This window comes from Crinia signifera, chromosome 5 (assembly GCF_055691185.1).
Source record: "Crinia signifera chromosome 5, ASM5569118v1, whole genome shotgun sequence".
Lineage (NCBI taxonomy): Eukaryota > Metazoa > Chordata > Amphibia > Anura > Myobatrachidae > Crinia > Crinia signifera.
The window spans coordinates 130344708-130369285 of record NC_139221.1 but is presented as its reverse complement, the minus strand read 5'-3'; the positions used below and the strand labels follow the sequence as shown (position 1 = coordinate 130369285).

The 24578-nt window shown below is 47.5% G+C and overlaps 1 protein-coding gene across 1 annotated transcript in view; it reads left to right on the top strand.

The window, feature by feature from the left end:
- Nucleotides 1-16075: 16075 nt before the first annotated feature.
- LOC146080589 (protein-glutamine gamma-glutamyltransferase 5-like) overlaps nt 16076-24578 on the top strand; it is a 125732-nt gene continuing 117229 nt past the window's right edge. The window contains exon 1 of the mRNA XM_083188040.1: nt 16076-16192. Coding sequence (XP_083044166.1) covers nt 16177-16192 — 16 coding nt within the window. The 5' untranslated portion in view covers nt 16076-16176. The remainder of the gene's footprint in view (nt 16193-24578) is intronic.

The following is a 24578-nucleotide window of genomic DNA, read 5'->3' as shown; positions in this document are numbered from 1 at the left end:
CACCATGCAATGGGTTTTTGTGTGACAAAGTAGCACTGAAAACAGTGTTCTCTGGTACACAATTCCTGGCGCTCTACAGTTCTAATTTGATTTCTTTAAAAAAAAATTTTATTAATTATAAAGATTATTAGCAATATTTGCTACAGCTGCTGCAGTAACTCCTGTGGGCCCGTCAGACCCACAAAAAGGAAAAGACTAAACAAAAGAGGGTTGGAGTCAAGTGCGCTGCTGTTTAAATGATTTTAGTATCTGTAACACAAGGCTGTCTGAAAAGGAATGAATTATGGACACACTGTTGCTTTTAGAAAATATTTATCATAAGTAAAAAATATATAGTACATACAAATATACAGCATATAAAAACAAGACAAATTTAAAAATAAAGAGAATGGGATCCCAATCAATTAATTATAGCTTTGATGTAGTATCAACAGTAATTCTTTACTGAAAAAATTTATTAATATTCTCCTGCCAATTGATGAAGATTAAATATAAGAAATCAGGCAATGAAACAAAGTTCCAGTTTAAGCAGAGTGATATAGCTCAGGAGGCTGGTTGGTAACTTATAATAGGTACAGTCACAATTTAAATGGTATGCTCACCCATATGGTGGACCTCAATCCCCTGGATGTTTTTGCGGGGAGAGGAAGGTGGTGTACAATAGCTGATGTCCGGCCGCTCGGATGGAGGGAGAGCTGCACTTCAGCTAAAATGTATGGATACACCTTGCAGTAAGCTGGGATGGACTTAGCCCGGTAGAAGATATTCACACTGCGGAGGTCTCCGTCCCCTTGGTGTAATATGGGGAAAGGGACAGGGTACAGCTGCTGATGTCCGGCGGCTCGGGAGATGGAGATGCCGCGCTTCAGCAAGATGGTAAGTAGGTGCCTGTCAGATATCTGGTTGTGGTACACCGCGAAGATCTCAGTCCCCTTGATGTGACGTGGGGAGAGGGACGGGGTGCAGTCGCTGATGTCCGGCGGCTTCAGGAGAAGTGAGAGCCGCGCTTCAGCGAGATTGTAATATGCACCTGTCCTAGTGCGGCTGTGCTTGTATGCAGTCGGACAGCGTGGGGCGGCTGATTGCCGGCTGCTGGAGAGGGCTCACGCTTGTACAGAGAGGCAGGAAGGAGAGTGGGTGTTAGATGATAGGATCACCGTCTCAGGTGAATGGATTGCGTCAACGCGTTTCGTTCCGTAGTCTGGCTGGAACTTTATCAAGACGAGTTAATGCCACACACCATAATGCCCATCAAACATAATGCCACACACCATAATGCCCATCAAACATAATGCCACACCATAATGCCCATTACACATGCCATACCGTAATGCCCATTACACATAATGCCACACACCATACTGCCCATTACACATAAAGCCAACACCTTAATTCCCATTAAACATAATGCCACACACCGTAATGCCAATTAAACATAGTGCCACACACCATAATGCCCATTACACATAATGCCAACACCATAATACCCATTAAGCATAATGCCAACACCATAATGCCCATTAAACATAATGCCAACAACGTAATGCCCAATAATCATACCACACACCGTATTGCCCACTACATATAATGCCAACGCCATAATGCCACACACCATAATGCCAATTAAACATAATGCCACACACCGTAATGCCCATTACACATAACGCCAACAACGTAATGTCCAATAAACATAATGCCACACACCATAATGCCCATTACACATAAAGCCAACAACGTAATGCCCAATAAACATAATACCACACACCATAATGCCCATTACACATAATGCCAATGCCATCATGCCACACACCATATTGCCAATTAAACATAATGCCACACACCGTAATGCCAATTAAACATAATGCCACACACCATAATGCCCATTACACATAACGCCAACAACGTAATGCCCAATAAACATAATGCCACACACCGTAATACCCATTACACATAATACCACACACCGTAATGCCCAATACACATAAAGGCAACAACGTAATGCCCAATAACCATAATACCACACAGCATAATACCCATTACACATAATACCACACAGCATAATACCCATTACACATAATGCCAATGCCATAATGCCACACACCGTAATGCCCATTACACATAATGCCAACAACGTAATGCCCAATAAACACACTGCGTCACACCGTAATGCCCATTACACATAATGATGCCTATTACATATTTTACCAAATAACTGCTGCTTACCTACATGCTCACTGTCAGACATAAGAATACCCACATTTATTTCTGCAAAACTAATGCAGCAAATTAAATATTTTACATTTGCAAGAGAACAAAACAAAAAATATTAGCATTAGGTCGGGAAAGAGGGCTGGGGAGGTTAGGCTCAATGGGGGAACTTAGAGGTGGGCTGTGGGGAGGGGGAAGGTTAGGGTAACAGTGGTTTCGGGTTAGTTACTTATACCCCTTTCCCACTGCAGGCTTTACACGGTAAAATGCCATTTTTTTAGCCTTTTTAAACGGCTAGAGCTGCAGTGGGAAAGCTCCAGGTTGCTTTACACGGTTAACAAATACCGGTATTTGTTAACCGGGTAAAAAGCAGTGTTTTTACCGTGTAAAAGCCGTTTTTTCTGCAGTGGGAAAGGGGTAGCCCTTTACCCGTTAAAAAAAAAGGTACTTGTTTCCTATCTGGGCGCCCGCTAAGTTAATTGCGCACCATGCTATTCTCCGTAGAGAAATCGGATCGCATCGCATCGTACACATACACGATATTGAACGATGCGATGCGATGCAATTCGATTTCCCATAGGAAACAATGTTAAATGGCTCAATTTAGCCAAATTATCATAGGAACAATAGTAAATGGGCCAAAAACACCCCTGAACATTGAAATGTCCCCCCAAAAGTAGTTGACGCCACCCCGCCATCAACGTGAACCCGAAGCGTGGCGAGCGGCGTCGGTACGCGTCCTCCGACCTTTTCATGCCCTACTATCCACGTCGGCGTGGAGTGAGAATAGAATAGTGTGGCGAGCGCACGCGGATACCTTCACAGGTAAACGCGTCCCTTCGCGGGCTTCCCAGGTGTCCGCGTCGCCATGGACACCTGGGAAGCCCGCGAGGGGACGCGTATAACTGTGAAGGTATCCGCGTCCGCTCGCCACGCTTCGGGCTCGGTGGCTCGCTGCGCTCGCCACACTATTCTATTCTCACTCCACGCCCTAGTGGACAGTAGGGCATGAAAAGGTCGGAGGACGCGTACCGCTGCCGCTCGCCACGCTTCGGGTTCACGTTGATGGCGGGGTGGCGTCAACTACTTTTGGGGGGACATTTCAATGTTCAAGGGTGTTTTTGGCCCATTTACTATTGTTCCTATGAGAATTTGGCTAAATTGAGCCATTTCACATTGTTTCCTATGGGAAATCGAATCGGATCGCATTGCATCGCATCGTTCAATATCGTGTATGTGTACGATGCGATGCGATCCGATTTCATTACGGTGCCGTACGTAGAAAACCTGGGCGCCCAGATAGGAAACAAGTACCAAAAAAAAAACGGCATGGGGTCCCCCCCACTGCTGTAACCAGCACCAGGCTGAAGGAGCCGGGGCTGGTATTAAAAAAATCAGGAAACCCGACAAATAGGGGTTCCCTGATTTTTTACAACCAGCCCCAGGCTCCAGGTCCGGGGCTGGTTCCCAAAATACGGGGGACAAAATGACTAGGGGTCCCCCGTATTTTAAGAACCAGCCCCAGGCACAACCAGCCAGCAGGGTAATGCCACAGCCGGGGGACACTTATGATATAAGTTCCCGCGGCCAAAGCATTAACCCTACCGACCAGTCAGCCTGGCCAGGGGCCCTGGGGGAGTGGGGACCCCCCCAATAAAGGGGTCCCCCCCCTCCAGGACTTACCTGACCAGGCTGAAGCCTGGTGCTGTCCTCGATGCCCCTGGGCGGTGGGCATCGAGCTGATGGTATGGTGTAAAAAATAGAATAAAAAACATTGTCTTTTACTGGTGAACTATGAGTCCCAGCAAGCCTCCCCCGCAAGCTTGGACTTGGAGAACCACAAGTCCCAGCCTACGGGGCATTAAAGGGCCCGCTGGGTCTTGTAGTTCCACAGTAAAAGAAAGAGTTAAATAAACACACTGACACACGTGAAAAATAAAAGTTTAATACATACATAACACATACATACTGATACTTACCTATCTTGAGCCCGTAGGTAGCCCTGGTCCTGATGTCCTGGTCCGTGTCGGCGTCTGTATCCATGTCGGCATCCCTGTCGGCGACGGCGTCGGCGGTCCGGAGTCCGAAGAAATCCATTTGGGAAGCTGTGGAAGGAAACCATACTCACCTGTCCCAGCGCGACGTAGTCCAGGTAAGGTCTTTGCAAAAAAAACAAACCGAACACCCGAACCAAGCGGACAGCAGAAGCCGCACGGTGTGTTTACATCGTGCGGCTCCGCCCCCGAATGCTGCTATTGGCCGCTTGGTTCGGGTGTTCGGTTTTTTTTTTTTGCAAAGACCTTACCTGGACTACGTCGCGCTGGGACAGGTGAGTATGGTTTCCTTCCACAGCTTCCCAAATGGATTTCTTCGGACTCCGGACCGCCGACGCCGTCGCCGACAGGGATGCCGACATGGATACAGACGCCGACACGGACCAGGACATCAGGACCAGGGCTACCTACGGGCTCAAGATAGGTAAGTATCAGTATGTATGTGTTATGTATGTATTAAACTTTTATTTTTCACGTGTGTCAGTGTGTTTACTTAACTCTTTCTTTTACTGTGGAACTACAAGACCCAGCGGGCCCTTTAATGCCCCGCAGGCTGGGACTTGTGGTTCTCCAAGTCCCAGCTTGCGGGGGAGGCTTGCTGGGACTCATAGTTCACCAGTAAAAGACAATGGTTTTTATTCTATTTTTTACACCATACCATCAGCTCGATGCCCACCGCCCAGGGGCATCGAGGACAGCACCAGGCTTCAGCCTGGTCAGGTAAGTCCTGGAGGGGGGGGACCCCTTTATTGGGGGGGTCCCCACTCCCCCAGGGCCCCTGGCCAGGCTGACTGGTCGGTAGGGTTAATGCTTTGGCCGCGGGAACTTATATCATAAGTGTCCCCCGGCTGTGGCATTACCCTGCTGGCTGGTTGTGCCTGGGGATGGTTCTTAAAATACGGGGGACCCCTAGTCATTTTGTCCCCCGTATTTTGGGAACCAGCCCCAGACCTGGAGCCTGGGGCTGGTTGTAAAAAATCAGGAATCCCCAATTTGTCGGGTTTCCTGATTTTTTATTACCAGCCCCGGCTCTTTCAGCCTGGTGCTGGTTACGGCAGTGGGGGGGACCCCACGCCGTTTTTTTTTTTAAATTCTCCCCCCCCCATCTTTACACTGCTTAAAACGGGTTTTTAAACGGGTAAGTGTGAATGTGACAAAAACAGCTTTTAAACGGTAATTTACCGTTTAAAAGCTGCAGTGGGAAAGAGTCTTTATGGCTCTTACCCGTTTAAAGACCCGTTTAAAAGAAACGGGTCATTACCCGTGTAGGCAGTGGGAAAGCAGCATTAGAAGGTGGGGTTAGGGTTAGTCTGCAGTGTGGATATGTTTTGGTGCTGGGGCACGGGGATTAGAGTAGTGGGGACAGATAGTATTAGGCTACTAGGGCAGGGCTAGGCAGCAGGAAGGGAGGGAGAGTAAGGGGGGAGGATAAGTACAGTATACCTACCTGACAGCTGTCAGGATTCCCTCTATTGGGATACCAGCATTGTATTCTGACGGCCAGTACATATACACTATTGTAGGATTAGAATGTGTGGCCAGCATGATTTAAAAAAAAAAAAATCAACCAAACCAACAAAAACAACCATAAAATACACCAATAAAATAAAAAAAATTATACTAATTACATGCCAGTATTATTTATATGCGCCCGAAAAGGTAGAGTGTTATACACAGAAGTCACACAATATACAGTACAGATGCTTGACAAAAGCACATTACAGCACTGGTCCTGTTATTTGCACTGGAGTGATGCCATTTGAGATATATATATATATATATATATATATATATATATATATATATATATATATTATACACAGTATAATAAGATGGGTGGATGAAAATCCCCCCCCCCCCCAAAAAAAATAATAATAATAGTAAACCCCCCCCCCCCCCCCCAAAAAAAAAAAACACAACAGATATCTAGAGAGAGGGAGAGAGAGAGAGACAGAGACAGAGAGAGAGTGACAGCGGAAGACAGAGAGAGGCAGAGAGAGAGAGAGAGATACTTGACAGGCCAGCACTCAATGGATCAGAAAAGTAACTGCCGGGGTGCTCAGTAATTAGCAATGTAGCCTTCTAGTTTCCAGCAGCACTCCCACGGACTTGCACCAGCGTTAATCTCCGTGTCCGAGTGATATATTGTGCAAGTCTGTGGGAGTGCTGCTGGAAACTAGAAGTTCTGAAGTTCATACATGACTATATATATACATTTAGCATGCAAGTTCTTGCCTGGGCTCTGCCTCGGTCTGTTGCTGATCGGTGTAGGGGCCGTCTGTGGTGATGAAGCTGCACTGCAGCAGCTACTTATTAATGGTACCGGTGCTGCGCTGTGTCAACAGCGTGGTAGGGTCGAAAACTGTGCGCCGCACAGGAAGAAAGTGTGTGGGCGGGCCGAGGTGTGGGAGGCAGCGCTGCAGCGCCGGCACCCCCGTGCGCACGCCTATGCTGGCTACACTGACAGACACTAGAGGTATGGCAGTACCTCTAGTGTCTGTCTCCTCCAAGGCGGCAGCCATTTTTGGAGGGTCCGTCCCCTTGCAGAAGAGAAGGCTGTCTGCGCGGCTGGACTCGGAGGCGGCGACGGCTGCGGCAGCTGGGGTGCGCAAGATGCACACAGCCGGCCGAGTCCTAGCCAGTATCTACCGGCCCGGGGGGCAAGTGGCACTCTGCCCCCCGGCCCAGCCCGCCCCTGGGCACACCTGAACAACATTGTTGAGACCTGCTGTAAGTCACACTCAGCTTTTTTGGGGGGCTCCCTCAATCCGGATGGGGGGAACCCTAACAGTCTCCAAGAAGCCAGGTTGTGTGTGTGTTTTTGTTTGTTATTTTGTTTTACTTTTTGTCCTTTTTAAAATTGGATCCATTTCTTACTGTTTTTATGTTATGCCGCTTGTATTTTCATTAAAATTCCGTTTTGCATGGAGGACCTGATCTTATCAATTTTTTTCATGAAATCCCGGAGGGAAGACTCCAGAAAGATACCCTTTAGTGAACATAGGGAGATAGAAGATCAAATAAACCTAAATGTGCATATAGGGCACATAAAACAGGTCAGTGCGCTTTGGTATCCACTGAAAAGAGTGGTCTTTATAAACAGACACTGGATTGAGTCTTAGGGGGTTATTCTGTTTGGTACGGTGGGACCGTATACGGGCGGATCGGGATTTTTTTCATCTGCGCATGCGTATCTTTCACAATGCGCATGTGCGGCGACCTCACACTGCTCACGGACGGGTCTCCCCGTGCGAAAAAACCTGTCCGCAAGAACACGGTCATTGTGGGCGGCATGTGGTCGTTTTTATGGGAGCGGCCGGAATAATGAGGAAAACTGGGCTTAAACATGGGCGTACACGGGGGTGTGCACACAAAATGCACGGTGCCTCAACCGCCTCGATCGGCGAACGCACCGTGCATTTTGGCCCAAAAACAGGCGGACGCCAAAGATAGCTCCAGACCACCCCTACAGATACCGTATGAGAGCGGACACCTGGGTCTGCTAATTAACGCTGATTACTACACCTGAATGTAATAAGCAATGCTGCAGGCTATTAAGTGAAAACCATTATTTCACTACCTGCAAGCCACACACAGCACTCAAACACATTGGAAGCTTATCTTTCTACACTTCTCAACATGTAAAGGTTGGTTTAATTTTAGGTAATATTCATTCTAATACCTGGTTATATATGTCAAGGTGGTTATTTTATAACCATCTACACCCATTCAGAAAGTGTTTTTTTCTACTTTAAAAAGCAGGACACTCAATTCACAGGAGTCGACATATGTCAACTTTTTCACTGTAACACAAACATACCAGTTTTTTATTATGAAAAAGACACATAAACCACGTCTAAGACAAACAATGATGTTTTTGGACTCAATTACTACTTGCAATGGTGGAGCAATGTCCTAAGGCCATGGCCACTATTTTGCACACAATCTGTATATTTTTTCCCAACAACATACATTGGTACTTATGTATTATCTGGGCTCCCGATTTTTTGATTGTATGCCACTACTTAAGGCATGCAATACAATGCAATGCAATTTTTCATTGTAAAGACCTGATTTTTAATTGTATAGTCAACCATGGGTGATTTCATACCCCCACTATCCAACTACGCATGGAGTTGATCTTATATAGTGTGGCGAGCGCAGCGAGCCGACGTGGATAACTTTACATGTATTCTGCGTCCCCTCGTGGGGCCCCCTGCGATCGCCACACTTCGGGCTCGGTGGCTCGCTGCGCTCACCACACTATATAAAATCATCTCCATGCGTAATTGGATAGTGGGGGTATGAAATTGGGTCTTTACAATGAAAAATCGCATTTACATTGCATTGCATTGTATGCCACTATATTGCATGCAATGCAATGCAATGAGATGCAATGAAATGAAAAAATTGGGCGCCCAGATAATACATAAGTACCCATACTACCATGCTTCGAAATTAATTGGTTCGATTACTTGCTACGTTCGATGTATACACATTCGACATAACTATCCTATCGAACTAACGGGGTCGACATTATTACACTCGAATTAATATGCATCGGCAAAACGATCCCATTCCTTTATGCACTATCATATCTGCTATGAACTTTATGTAGCACACTCTGTATGTAAGATGCCACCAAGCACATTATTGCAATCACATATCTCTAACAAAGGATCCCAACATCTTCCTATCACACTCTAAAGTCTTATTTTGAACAATATTAGAACATGTTTGCACACAAACCATTTTGTCATGCTTGGTCTACTGACACATCTTGAACACAACTGTACCAAGAACTATGGGGAGTCATCACTGTTTGTTTTTGGAGGACACACATATGCATTCCTACACAAATGTCACTTTCCCCCTTGTTTGCCTACCTCACCTACTCCATGAGAAACTCATTGTTCTAATTATGGACATAATTAAGTACATACACACAAACACCAACATGACTTTATTTAAAAGTTAATCCAATGTGGGGACACCTAGATAGTGAGTAAAATGCTACATTAGAACATAATAAGTATACATGTAATGAGGGTTAAAATGTTGTTTTATTAGGGTGTTTATTAAGGTAGATAATTGAGGAAATAGAAAACAATTATTAAATAACACTTAGAATAATTAAGTAATTGTCTTAATTATACTTCAAAGGGAATATTTGCAGGCCTATATATGTGAAGGGTACGCCACCGTGCACGGACGTACGCTTCCTCTCACGATCGGTGACACACGCTGAGTTTTCCATTGAGAAAGCAGAGAGCCGTCCGTGCACTGTGGCGTACACTCAGGTATACGGAAAGTGTCGGTGGGAAAATGGATGAGATCCGTCTGTGCTCTGTGGTGTACGCTGTAATGTACGCCAGGTGTCGGTGGCTAACAGGGGGATCTGTCCGTACACGGTGGCGTACGCTCAAGTGAACGCCACTCCCCATTGTTGGTGTTTTTGACCGTCTGTGGGCGGACTTACGCTCACCACGAGCGTACGGGAAACGTACGGTGTGACGGACCGTACGTACGTTTCACCATACCAAACAGAATAACCCCCTAAGTGTGAGGATCGTCCCAGAAAGAAAAATTTGGCCCTTATTCAGAGCTGATCTCAGTACAAATTTGTTCTCAAAATGGGCAAAACCATGTGCACTGCAGGTGGGGCAGATGTAACATGTGCAGAGAGAGTTACATTTGTATGGGGTGTGTTGAAACTCCAATCTAAATTGCAGTGTAAAAATAATGCAGCCAGTATTTACCCTGCACAGAAACAAAATAACTCACACAAATATAACTCTCTCTGTATATGTTACATCTTCCCCACCTGCTGTGCACATGGTTTTGCTTATTTTGAGAATAAATTTGTACTGTGATCAGATCTAAATAATGGTCTTTATGTGCACATAGGATCTTGACCTAAGGTCAGTTACCAGTGTGTGATTCTTGCGACCAGATAAAAGAATTGATACTTCCTGAGAAGTCAACAACGTGGTGAAGTGGTGTCCATGTCGTGGACTTTATTTAATGACTCTCTGTTTATGGGGGTACATTGTTTATGACCACCTCTTTCTTGCAGTGTGTGTTGTGGATGTAGTAAATCCTTGGTGGTTCATGGGCTGCAGTACCTGGGGGACAGTCATTATCCTGTACTTGTCTCCATGGGTTTGAAAAATTACAGGTAAGAGCCGAGTGGTTGGTGGTTTATCACTCTACACTTGCACTTTTTAAGGCCTAGTACATCTCACCAGTGGCAGAACTACCGAGGGTGCAGCTGCTATGGGGCCTGGCGGCTGGGGGGGCCATGAACAGCAAGAAGTCCCCTGCACCCTTGGTAGTTTAATTATTTTATTATAGAGCCGCCGTGGCCGTCTGCTTCAGCATGCCTCAGCCGTGGAGAAGTAGCCGGGAAGCAGCGCCGTGCAGTAGGAGCCACTGAGCCTCCCCTTACCTCACCTCACAGGACGCGATTTGCTGCAAATATTATCGCAACTAGTCGAGTGCCTGCAAGCAGCTGGCTCCCCCCCTCCTCTTTCTTCCGGTGACTGCTCCTCTACTCAGTAAGAACCCGGGAGCGTATGAGCGTGGGCATGGTAGGAGGCACAGTGCCAGATTCTGTCTCTGTCCTCACTGTCCGATGCGGCGGCGGTGCTGGCGCTCACAGTAATGATGATGTGTGGCTCAGTGCTGCTGCTGAGACGCAGCAGAGAGCGCTGTGTGTGTACGCACTCTGGAGCTGTGAATCAGCCTGTGCGTAAAATCCCAGGCTGGCGGCGCATGCGCAGAAGGTTGTGGATGCTGGGGCTGCACACACACAGCGTTTCTGTCACTGTCTCCAGCCAGCAAGTCCTCAGTTGCCGTTACCGTGTGGCACTGGTAGGCTGTGAGAATCTCTTGCTCCCCTGGTCGCTGCTGCTCCCCAGGGGTCAGGCTACCCTAGCAGGGCCTGGACAGGCTCCAGTCCTGTGTTTTTGGCCCCACCCTCTTGTGGCCTGTGGCTGCCACTGGGTGGCTGTCTCTGATTAGCCCTACGTTGCCGCACTGGCCCCTGCTGCCTGGCCCTAGCTGGGCCCTCCTACTCTGCCAGTCAGAGCATGAAATCCCTGGCATCGAGCAAGAAGCCCATGCAACAAGCATGTAGGTAAGTGGCACTTATGTGGCATAATATGTAATAGGCAGTACGGTGTGTGCTATTATATATAATGGGAAGTACAGTGTGTGGCATAACGTGTAATATGCATTACGGTGTTTGGTATATTGTGTAATGGGCATTATGGTGTGCTGCATAATGTGTATGGGGCCTTGTGGTGTGTCGCATAATGTGTAAGGGTATTACAGTGTGTCGCATATTGTGTAATGGGCATTGCTGTGTATTGCATAATGTGTAGGGTATTACAGTATTTGGTATAGATTGTAATGGGCATTACGGTGTGTCGCATAATGTGTGAAGGGTATTATGGTGTGTTGCATATTGTGTAAGGGGCATTACGATGTGTTGCATAATATGTAAGGGGCATTGCGGTGTGTCGCAAAATGTGTATGGGGCCTTGCGGTGTGTCACATAATGTGTATGGGGCCTTGCGGTGTGTCACATACTGTGTTAGGGTATTACGGTGTGTCGCATAATGTGTAAGGTGCCTTGTGGTTTGTCGCACATTGCGTAATGGGCATTGCCGGGGGGGAGGGGGGGGCATTATAAATTTTGCTATGGGGCCCACAAAGTTCTCCCTTCTCCTCTGATGAGCAGATAGTGCCGGTTCTGCTCCAACCTATTTTGGAACTACATGCTTCCGAAATAGTTTATCCTTTCTTTCTGTTTCACTCCCAGTGCTGTTCCATAAATCTGCCTTTTCTCTGCCCAGTAAAACATTACATGCATGCTAATATGGGTGTGGATCGTATTGTCGACCAAACTTAGGGCGACAGTCATTAGGTTGACACTGTTAGGTCGACAGGCAGCAAGGTTGACAGGGTGCTAGGTCGACATGTGTGAAGGTCGACAGGTGTCTAGGTCGACATGAGACAAGGTCGACATGGGTTTAGGTTGACAAATGCGTTAGATCGACAGGTCGTGAGGTTAATATGTTTTTTTTCACTGTGTTTTTACCCGAATGTCGACACAGGACACAGTTGGAAGTCAACCGCAGCCCCTCGCATCGATCGCTTCACTCACAATGCTTCGGGCACGGTGCCTCGCTGCGCTCGGCACACTATTTTATTCTCACCCCATGCCCAAGTGGATGGTAGGGCATGAAATACAGCCTGTCGGCAATGTCGCCTCAAAAAACAGTGAAAAAACACATATCGACCACGCAACCTGTTGACCTAACCCATGTCGTGCTAACACATTTGTCGACCTAAAACCATGTCGATCTAGTCCCAAGTCGACCTAGACACCTGTTGACCTTCATTTATGTCGACCTAGAACCCTGTCGACCTTGTTGCCTGTAGATCCAACAGTGTCGACCTAATGACTGTCGACCTAAGTCTGGTCAACAATACGACCGTATCCCGCTAATATATTGATTCAACATGAAGAGCCTGAGTTGATCACTTATCAGTAAATTTGCAGATCATGTGATTATTGAATTAATGAATGGCAACAGAAATTGGGTATGGGTCATAATTGCAATGTGACAGGAAGTTGACTGACAGGAAGGCTGTGTTAGAGGGTTTACACCTGCCATTTTCAGGGAGTGGCGTTTTAAGAGAGTGTCTGTGATGTCAGCGCCAATCAGCCTGTCTCTGTCACAGACTTACAGAATGGAAAAATCATGCGACCATCCCGGCCCCCATCAGAAGTGTTCCCTGTAAACTCTGTAAATTAATAACCGTATCAGCTACCAGCAGTTTGGACCAGCATATGCAATTGTCACCACCAACACCATCATAATCAACCTCCTTGTTAATGCTCAGAGGTATACCTTTAAAAAAAATGTATTTTGGAGGCCCAAACAAACCAAGCACTTCAGCCAAAAATGTGGTAGTCCTTGTCACTGAAGTGCTTGGTTTGTTAAACTGTACATGGCTTTTTAATAGAAAAGATTGGTATGTATTGTTGATGGCCTTTATTTGCATAAACAAACATTTTTATGGCTTACTGCTCTAAAATATTACTTATTTGTAACACATTGCTAAACAGAAATAACTGCCATGTGCTTGTGGCACTGATCTGTTACTCAGTTTAGCCAGCCAACCTTTAACCAATATTAGTGAACAATATTGTGAGCTGTGAGAAATTAAAATTGTCTGGAAATTAATGTAAATTAGTGTTACTGATGTTAATAATACTAGAGGAACAAAAACATGAATTTTTTTTATGATTTTAGTTGGCTTTAGCATTTTATAAAATATACTAATTCAAAACAGAATAACTAATCCTGGTCCAAAATCAAAACACAGGGGTCAGTGCACATCTCTAAGTCTACCCCCCCCCCCTCCCCCCATAACACACACACAGCCTAACCCGAACTCTTTTACCCCACCTGCTGGAAACTAACACAAACGGCCTTTAGGGGGTGCTTCAGATCTGCTCATTGAGCAGCGAATACGGTGTGTGTGTTTGCGCATATCACTCATACGCATGCTCATACGGAGCTGGGGTGTTCACAAATGATTGACAGGCATTTTGCAGATCAATATGGTCCGCCCAATGTTTCAAAAATGTTTTGCATGCCCATAGAAATGCTGTCTGGCCCTGACCTCGGCAACCCGGCTGTGTGCGACGTGACGTTATTAAGGTCACGCCGCACACAGCCAGGAGAACGGGCCCGGAACGCAGATGAAGCTGAGCTCATCGCTCAACTAGGCAGTGCTGCTCGGTGCCAAGAAGGGGGAGACAATGTTAGCACTGAAGCATAGCCCTGAACATTTCTGGGATTACCACTGAAGGGGTTAATGGACAAAACCATGTGCACTGCAGATGGGGCAGATGTAACATGTGCAGAGAGAGTTCGATTTGGGGGAAGTTATATTGTTTCTGTGCAGAGTAAATACGGGCTGCTTTATTTTTAAACTGCAATATAGATAACAGTTTGAAGTATACACTCCACCCAAATGTAACTTTCTCTACACACGTGTGGCACCCCGCAGCGAACTCCACTAAGGAGAACCGTGAGGGTTAACCCCCCAGCAGAGAAGGGGTTAATACCTCTCACGGCGCCGACGCCGAGGGGCGGGAAGACCCCTTACCCAGCGGAAGAGTGCAGAGGAAGCCGGGTGGGGATTGGCCGGCACGGCGTGGCGCGAAATGGTGGCAGGGTGAGGAGGAGGAGATCCGGTGCGACGCGGGAGTGGGGACGTGCTGAGACCGGAGAAGGGGTATGTACAGCCCCGCGGTCTCATCCAGCAGGAGCAGCATTGCATAGAGCCGCTTACAATAGCCGGCGGCCGGGAGTGACGTCAGCGGCTCCGGAGGATGTGCGCCTCGCTCTCTCTCTCTGCTCCCTGCCCTGCATGCAAGGAACAGAGCGGCGGCACGACCCTACAGCCCCAGCAGCACAGGGACGGAGGGGAGCCAAGGACCTACATCCCCAGCAGCACAGGAACGGAGCGGAGGCACGGACCTGCAGCCCCAGCAGCACAGGGACGGAGGGGAGGCATGGACCTACAGCCCCAGCAGCACAGGGACGGAGTGGCTGCACAGCAGAAGGCCCCAGGCTGAATACCCTTCAGAGGGCAGCCTCCTCATGCCCTGCGGACACCCGGAAGAAACCGTGAGTCTGGTCCTAGTGACCACAGTGTGGGGTGAGGTACACCCTATAGTGCAGTACCCCTTTGATCCCTGAGGGTTAGCACCAGGGGTGAGAGACAGCAGTAGAGTAGCCACTAGAGAAGGCACTTGGATCGCCACAGACCAGGCCAGGCAACCCTGTGGAGAGGAGACCTCATCTACCCCCCTAGTACTGGCGCACCGCCCAAATCTCTTTAAGGGAAATCTCAAGCCAGGTTGAGACCCATCCCATATAACAGGCTATTGATCCGTAGGAAGGCCTAATTTATGCTAACTCAGGCTATTGATCCGTAGGAAGGCCTAATTCCTGCTAATTGCGGCTATTGATCCGTAGGAAGGCCGAGTTGTCCATTGTAGGCACATGCCCTGAAAAGTGGTACATTTGTCCTGCATTGTAAACTCAGGTTCTGGACAACAATGGGGTACCGGTACCAGTTAGCCTCACGTTAGAGTATAAGTGAAATCCGTTAGGATCAGTATTGATATATTATTGATAGCGCAGTAACTGTAAAGTTTTATATTCAGATTCTGAGCTAGGGTTACTAGAATTGTAGAAAGTATTGTGACAAGCGTTTTATGATAAGTTGAACGTCATCTGTTTATTTCCTGTATCTTATCTCACTGATCTTCTGATATCCGTAATGTGCTCGTCTGAGGCTTTAGTAATGCCTATTGCTAAACAGTGAAGAAAATAAAGCCATGTTTGTCTAACTGAATTTGTTCTCCCAAAGTTGCATTCCTTTACCGCCATCCAATCCCCTGGACCAAAAGAACCTAACCACCCCTGGGATTTCACACACGTTACATCTCCCCACCTGCAGTGCACATGGTTTGTTCTCTAAAGAAGGAGTTTGCTTTTGCAAACCAATCAGAATCAGGCCCTTAATGTATTATTTTGAATGTCATAATATTCTATTAGACTACGCATCATGTAATAGGTTTAGGTTAATAGTTAAATGGGCTTGAAGTGATAAACAAATTTGAAATATACTTAAACATTGACTTTAAAAGTCATCATTGAGTAATCTGATGAATTGCACACAAAACTAAGTTGCAGATGTAGTGTATTCACATTTAGAAGTTATGCAATTGTGTGATGGCCTTGGACTTTGTTAATACAGTTCTTTTATAAATACAGAGCTAACTGTTAACCACATACAAAGGCCATTATCAGCACAAGCAGAAATGAATCAACATAAATGTAAGTTACTGTTTCCATATACATAAAAATTAGTAGTTTATATACTTGTTGCAGTGGTTCTCAACCTGTGGGTCCTGAGCCCAAAGTGGATCATAACCTTTGATCAGCATGGGGCCGCGACTCCATGTTGCTTACCACCAGGCTGATGACTTCTCTGATCTCTCAGCCAGTGATCAAGGAGTCTGAAAATCAATTGAATTGACTGTTACTTCAGACTGCTTGCATTACTGACTTAGAGCTCCGAGGAGTCATCAAGCAGGCTTCCTGCCATCCTCGGTGTCCCCCTGTCATCCACTGCCTCCCTGCCATACCTAAAGCCTCCATAGCAGGTATAAGCTTTAACATTAAAAAACAAATGCATAGCAGGGACTCTACAATGGTGTAAGTGCACGCTTTAGCAGTCATTTCAGTCCTGTTTTGTTTCTCCATAATGCTGCTGTGCATACAGGGTCTTTCTGTGATAACTGACTGGGGTCCCCTAATTATTTTTATTTTCTGACAGGGTCCCAGAGCAAAATAGTTTGAGAACCCTTGGCTTATTAATATTCCTTTTATAAAGGTTAGCCCAAGCCTAATATTTTTGGTAAGCAACTATACATTTTTGATCCCCTTAGTGGAATATATAGGGACATCATATCATGGGGAAGAGGTGGGGCCAAAGAATAGTACCAATTCACAATATATCACCCAGTAGTGTCGTTGGTCACATTACAAAAAACAGTACAGTTCTTTATACATGTTACAATACTGTAGTACCCTTTATACAAATTATACCACAGGACTACCCCTTATACATGATACCCCACAGTAGTACCTCTTATACATGATACACCACCAGGGGCTGGCTGGCAACTTTCAGCCTGGGGGCAACACAAGCAAATGGCCCATCACCATCGCCATCATTTCACCACCCTACCCCCTCCCCTCAAGTATGCAGCAATGATTAAACAATCCTTGACCCCACACACATACACCAGAAATGGTCACAGTGCGTGCCGAAGGCGCGTTGCAAAAATTTACACTGTAATGCCCATTACACATAATGCCACACACCGTAATGCCCATTACACATAAAGCCATCACCGTAATGCCAATTAAATATAATGCCAACACCGTAATGCCCATTACACATATTGCCAACACCATAATGACAGTTAAATATAAGGCCACACACATGGCACATCAAACATAATGCCACACCGTAATGGCCATTACACATAATGCCAACACCGTAATGCCCATTAAACATAATGTGACATACCATAATGCCCATTAAACATAATGCCACACACCGTAATGCCCATTAAATATAATGGCACACAACATAATGCGAATTACACATAATGCCAACACCGTAATGCCCATTACACAAAATGGCACACACTGTAATGTCCATTACACATAATGTCACAACTGTAATGCCCATTACACATAATGCCACACACTGTAATGCCCATTACACATAATGCCACTTAAATATAATGCCACACACCGTAATGCCAATTAAATATGCCACACACCGTAATGTCCATAAAATATAATGCCACACACCGTAATGCTAATTACACATAATGCCACATACCGTAATGCCCATTACACATAATGCCACACACTGTAATGCCCATTACACATAATGGCAACACCGTAATGCCCATTACACATAATGCCACACCGTAATGCCCATTAAATATAATGCCACACACTGTAATGCTAATTAAATATAATGCCACATACCGTAATGCGAATTACACATAATGCCAACACCATAATGCCCATTACACATAATGCCAACACCGTAATGCCCATTACACATAATGCCCATTACACATAATGCCCATTACACATAATGCCACACACCATAATGCCAATTAAATATGCCACACCACATAATGCTCATTACACATAATGCCAACAAAGTAATGCCCATAAAACACAATGCCACACATCGTAATGCCCATTACACATAATAACATTACAATAACATTACATATTATATCATATAACTTCTGCTTACCTACATGCTCATTGTGAGAGGAATATCGCTTCTTGCCAGGGGTTACATGGTTCTTGCCAGGGGTTTCATTCATTTTTGCCATGGGGAGTGATAGCTGCTGGACACGGCAGGGCCGTCTTTCCCATTGGGCACGATGGGCAGCTGCCCAGGGGCCCAATGAATCAAGGGCCCATCCCAATGGGAAAGACGGCATGGCGGCAAGCAGTTGCGAGCAAGGATCCGGGCAGGGATGCGGGGAGCGGGGTAGCGACGGCTGACAGCTTGTACAGTATCGCTATTTGCTGGCAGTGCGGGAAGCGCTGCTGAATATGAAAAAAACTGTCCAGACGCTGATTGGAGAGAATTCAGTCAATCAGCATCTGGAAAGTCTTTTCATATTCAGCAGCGCTTCCCGCAATGCCTGCAAATAGCTCTAGAAGCTGTCAGCCACTTCTCCCAGCTGCCCAGATGCCAGCTGTCCGCATCCCTGCTTCCCCGCCAGTGGTGTACAATAAGCCAGACCCCGCTGATGCTTGGGGAAGCGGGGTCTGTGTGGGCGCAGAGAGGACTCAAGTCACCCCAGTGCAGCTGCCGACGCCCGCCCCGCACCCCGCACAGCATTACTGGGAGTGCAGGAGGGGTCGGGATGCTGCCAATGGCGGGGGCGGGATCTCTCTGAGCCTCCGCGCTCTTACTGTGCAAGCATCAGGGTTGCCGTGCCGCGCAGCCAGCGCGACTATGTATCTCTGGGTACCTTGCTTGGACTCGGGCAGCCACGCTACCAGTGCCTGCTAGTCCTGCCACCAGCTCAACTACCAAGAGTGTCCTCGGGTGATGGGTCCTCCTGAGCCTCCCTCCAGTCCTGCTCTGCTGTCCTGGTCCATCGGCATCATATCCTCCTGGCTCATCCCTCCCTTAACAAGTAAGCAGATGCCAGCTCTGGACCTATATTCATCTTTGTGCATTATGTGTTGATCATGCCTCTCTCTCTCTCTGCTTAAACCCCCCTCACACCTCCCTCTCCTTTACCCCTCTCTCTATGCCTGCCCCCTCTTTCTAATCTCTCTCTCTCTCTGTCTGACCCCCCTGTTTTCACCCCCCCTTCTCTCTCTCTGACCCTGACCCCACCTTTCTCACCCCTCTCTGCCTCACCCCCTTTCTCTGTGTACCTGATCTCCCCTTTCTCTCTGTGCCTGACCCCCCTCTCTCTCTTTCCCTCTTCCTGACCCCCCTCTCCCTCACTCCTCTCTCTCTCTCTCTCTGCCTGACCCCCCCCCCTCTTTCATCCTTATCTATCTCTCTGTGCCTGAACCCCATTCTCTCACCCTCTCTCTCTGTGTGCCTGATCCCTCTCTGCCCAACCCCACTGCCTCTCTCCTCACTGTTTCTGTGCTTTCTATTTTTAGATTTGTTTGTGCTCCTGGAGGGGCCCAAGTAGGAAGTGTGTGCTCCTGGAAGGGCCCACTGCGCTGCTTTGCCCGGGGGCCCATAATGGTGTTAAGATGGCCCTGGGACACGGAGGTGGCCGGCGGCTGCGGCGGTGATGGCTGTGGCAGTGTGTGCAAGATGCACACAGCCGGCCCAGCCAGAACACAGTCATACCGGCCTGGGGGGCATGTGGCACCCTGCCCCCGGCCCAGCCCGCCCCTGTACACCACAGTTGTACCCCTTATACATGATACATCCCTTATGCACATTGAACCACAGTAGATTCACTTATATGTGTATGCCACAGTAGAGCTCCTTTTACACATAATGCCATGGTATAGCCCTTTAAACTGGGAATGAGCAGGTTTGGATCTCTGAAATCCGTTCCCCTCGAACCTTCCGATCCATGGTGGGATCCAAGTCTGGCTCTGGTTTTCCCGTCAGACTCAAATCCCAGATTGAGGCAAAACATCATCATCATCATCCTGCTGTTGGATTCTCACAGGATTTTGGATCTTATTTAAGACTCCTCCAATCGGCACCATCTTCACTCCAGCATTGGAGAGGGTAAAGGATGGACCTCTGGCTGGCTGTCTGGCGGGGCATGGGGCAGGTGCTGTGTGCTGTATTGCGTGCACTCTTGGGGTGTTGTGCTGTAGAGGGTGATGCTGCCCTCCTGTGCTGTCCCGTGTTGTACTGGGATTCTGCCCTGTGCACTATAAAAATAAAGGGGCACTGCTCTGTGTACTGTAAAAATAAAGAGGCGCTGTCCTGTGTGTGCCATAGAAAAAATAATATAGGGTTGCTGCCCTGTGCAGGGCCGTAACTAGGGGGGGGCTGGGGGGTCACGCGCACCGGGCGCTGGAGGTGAGGGGCGCTGTGAGGTCCGGTGTATGTGGACGCTGTAGTGTAGCGGCGGGCATGTTACTTTGACTCCGTCGGAGTCCGTCCATCTCCTACTAGCGCGGCTGCAGGAAGCTCTGATGACTTCGAAAAGACTTGCCGGACGCTGATTGGCTGAATTCAGCCAATCGGCGTCCGGCAAGTCTTTTTGAAGTCATCAGCGCTTCCTGCAGCCGCGCTAGTAGGAGATGGACGGTGAGAGGACTGTGCGGGGAGGGGGGGGGGGTCTCCGGCTGTGCGGGGTCTCCGGCGCCAGGGACAAGGCGTCATTTGGTCGGTCCCCCCTGTCAGCTGCTAACTAAGCAGCGGGGAATAAACGCTGTGCGCATGCGCACAGCGTCTATTCCCGCAGCCAGGGGGCTGGGGGCATGGCTAGAGGCTCACAGAGCCTCTGGGTCATGCCCCCATAGCGGCAAAATGGGGGCGTGGCCTCGCGGGAGAGCAGCGATTATAGGCCACGCCCCCAAATTAGGCCACCCCCCCGAAAAATTTCGACGCGCCTCTGGCGCACAGCAGGATGACTGGGAGGGGGGGGCACCAAAAGACTGCCTTGCATCGGGCGCCGGAAACCCTAGTTTCGGCCCTGCCCTGTGTGCTGTAAAAATAAAGAGGCGCTGTCCTGTGTGGGTGCCATAGAAAAATAATACAGTGTTGAAATCCTTTGTGCTGTTGCTGTAAAGGGGTACTGCCCTGTGTGCTGAGGAAACCAAGGGGTGTTGTCCTGTGTGCGCAGTAGAGATAATAATACCGAGTTGCTTTGCTGTTGCTGTAAACTTAGGATCGCTGCCCTGCGTTCTGATTTAAAAAAAACGAGTGCTGCCCTGTCCTTTAAAAAAAAAAGCGGTGCTGCCCTGTGTGCTGAGTAAATAAAGGGGCATTGTCTTGTGTGTGCCATATAAATAATGGTACTTGTGTAGTTTCACGGCGCCGCCGTGCGCACACTCTGTCTCTGAAACTTGGCAGCCTGCCAGCAGCTCTGTTTAACTGTGCGCGTGCCGCTCTAGCTCTGTTTAACTGTGCGCGTGCCGCTCTAGCTGTAAGCTACGTATTGTCAGCTTACGTTATCAGCGTAGCGCCGGGCAGCAGCAGCAGCATTGCGCTGCCCAGGCGCTGACAGGTCACTGTGGTACTTGTAGTTCCACAGTGAAATAGGCAGCCCTGCGCACCGCTGACAACGGGGGCATGTAAAAGTGGACACCTGGGGCACACCCCGGCAAACAGCTATCAAAGGGGGAGTCCCCCATGCAGACGCCAAATTTAGACGCAAAAGCATCAGAAAACCGGACTACCTGCTAGCTGCTAATAAGCCGGGGTTTCTGGACTTAGACGCTAAAGCCTCTGAATTTAGTTGGGACTAGGGGTACATCTAAATTTAGACGCTAAAGCATCTAAATTTAGTTGGGTCTAGGGGTACACTATTGAAACCTGTCCACAGTGCCACTAGTCGACGCAACAGCTGTCGACCGTGTAAATCCCACTATCCACGCCAACCCAAAGCGTGGCGAGCGTCAGCGGTACGCGTCCTACGACCGTTTCATACCCCCACTATCCATGTCGGCGTGGAGTTGAGAATAGAAAGTGTGGCGAGCGCAGCGAGCCACCGAGCCTGAAGCATGGTGAGCGCAGTGAGCCCCGCGGATACCTTCACAGGTATCCGCGTCCCCTCGCGGGCTTCACAGGTGTCCGCATCCCATCGCGGGGCTCGCTGCGCTCGCCACGCTTTGGGCTCGCTGCGCTCGCCACACTTTCTATTCTCGACTCCACGCCGACGTGGATAGTGGGGGTATGAAAAGGTCGTAGGATGCGTACCGCCACCCCACGCTTCGGATTGGCGTGGATAGTGGGATTTACACGGTCGACAGCTGTTGCGTCGACTAGTGGCACTGTGGTTTCAATAGTGTACCCCTAGACCCAACTAAATTTAGATGTTTTAGCGTCTAAATTTAGATGTACGCCTAGTCCCAACTAAATTCAGAGGCTTTAGCGTCTAAGTCCAGAAACCCCCGGCTTGTTAGCGGCTAGCAGTTAGTCCGGTTCCAGACGCTTTAGCGCCTAAGTCCAGAAACCCCAGCTTGTTAGCGGCTACTAGGTAGTCCGGTTTTCTGACGCTTTTGCGTCTAAATTTTGCGTCTGCATGGGGGACTTCCCCTTTGATAGCGGTGTGCCGGAGTGTGCCCGGGGTGTCCACTTTTACATGCCCCCGTTGTCAGCGGTGCGCAGGGCTGCCTAATTCACTGTGGAACTACAAGTACCACAGTGACCTGTCAGCGCCTGGGCAGCGCAATGCTGCTGCTGCTGCTGCTGCCCGGCGCTACGCTGATAACGTAGGCTGACAATACGTAGCTTACAGCTAGAGCGGCACGCGCCCAGTTAAACAGAGCTAGAGTGGCACGTGCGCAGTTAAACAGAGCTTCTGGCAGGCTGCCAAGTTTCAGAGACAGAGTGTGCGCGCGGCGGCGCCGTGAAACTACACAAGTACCGAAATAATAATACAGGACTGCTGTGCTGTTGCTGTAAAGGGGTGTTGCATCCCATTTGCAACAATTGTCTATCGTCTCGCATTATTAATACAAACCACCTCCTCTCTACTTTACCCTACGCTGCAATAACTAGAGATGGGCCAAACGGTTCACTAAAAGGAGCTGGGAGTAAGTGATCAATCTGTGAAAAGATACGTATCTTTTAGACGGATCATCGACTCACTTTGAAAAAAGGGGTAATTTGATAATAACTAAGCATAATTTGTTTTACAATCGTTTATTGCCATAAATGGTAAAATCAATATATTTTTTTTTTTTTTATTCTTTTTTATTGAAGAACTGTACAGTACAAAATCATTATGCGATTGTAATACAATGTTTTGTAAGGTCATTTGCATAAACTTTACACAAGTAATAAAAGAAAGTCATCTAATGAATAAATTTGTTTTTACAGCAAAAACAATGTGTCAAGTGTTTCCTGTTATAGTATAGACATCTTTCATTATAGTGGGTCATTTTCACACTATTCTTTTGGCAACAAACCTGATATGCACACTTAAGGATGTTTACAATAAACAAATGAGGGTTCTATCAGAAGGGGGGTGTATTATGTTGCAATAACATTAGATTATACCATGATGTTAGTTGAACAGCCTTCCTAAGGTTAATTTTTGTAGATTCTGGTAGGGATTTTATATACGGTAACCAGATTGCAAAGAATTTTTTAGCCTTTGCGTCCTTATTTAGTGACATCTCAAGCCAGTCCATCTGGAAAAGATGGGATATCCGGGGCACTAATAGAGATATGGACAAAGTGTTAGATTGGATCCATTGCGATAAAAATGGTTTTTCGTACTGCTGCGGCTATTTTAGATAAAAATATTCGTTGCCCCGCTGATTGGCGGATGTTGTTGGGGGTTGGGTATATGTCCCATAATGCCCATTCAGGGGTGGCAGTAAACGTAATATTATATTGCGATTTAATATAGGTACACACATTGCCCCAGAAGTTCTGTACCTCCAGGCAGCTCCACATACAATGCAGAATATCTGCTTCAGGCATTTTACATTTAAAACAGCAAGAGTCTTCGGCAGTACCCATTTGTAACATTCGTTTTGGAGTGTAATATGTTCTATGCAGTAGTTTGTACTGCATTTCCACATATGAGGCCGATATCAATGTTTTATTTAACCTTACAAAGGCAGATAGGAGGGAGGGCAGTGTTATATTGGGCAGGTCTACGGTCCATTTTGCCATGCCTGAGTCTAACGTGTCTACATCTATGCGTCTTTTTATATGTAAGTATAATAGAGAGGTAGCGCACGGCCTATTATAAGCATGTTTGATCATAATATCCATGCCTGCAGTCTTGTCAGTTGCCGTGATTCGTTTAATCTGGCTGGATACATAACTTTTCAGTTGGTAATATACATAAATGGGCAAATTCACCTCTGGATATTTATCACAGATTTGCTGGTAAGACATGATGGGGTCATCTCCATCTCCCATAAATTGGTACAGTAGTCTAAGACCCTTTGCTTCACAACATCTGATCAGTCTGGTGTTTTGGATTATCTGCCC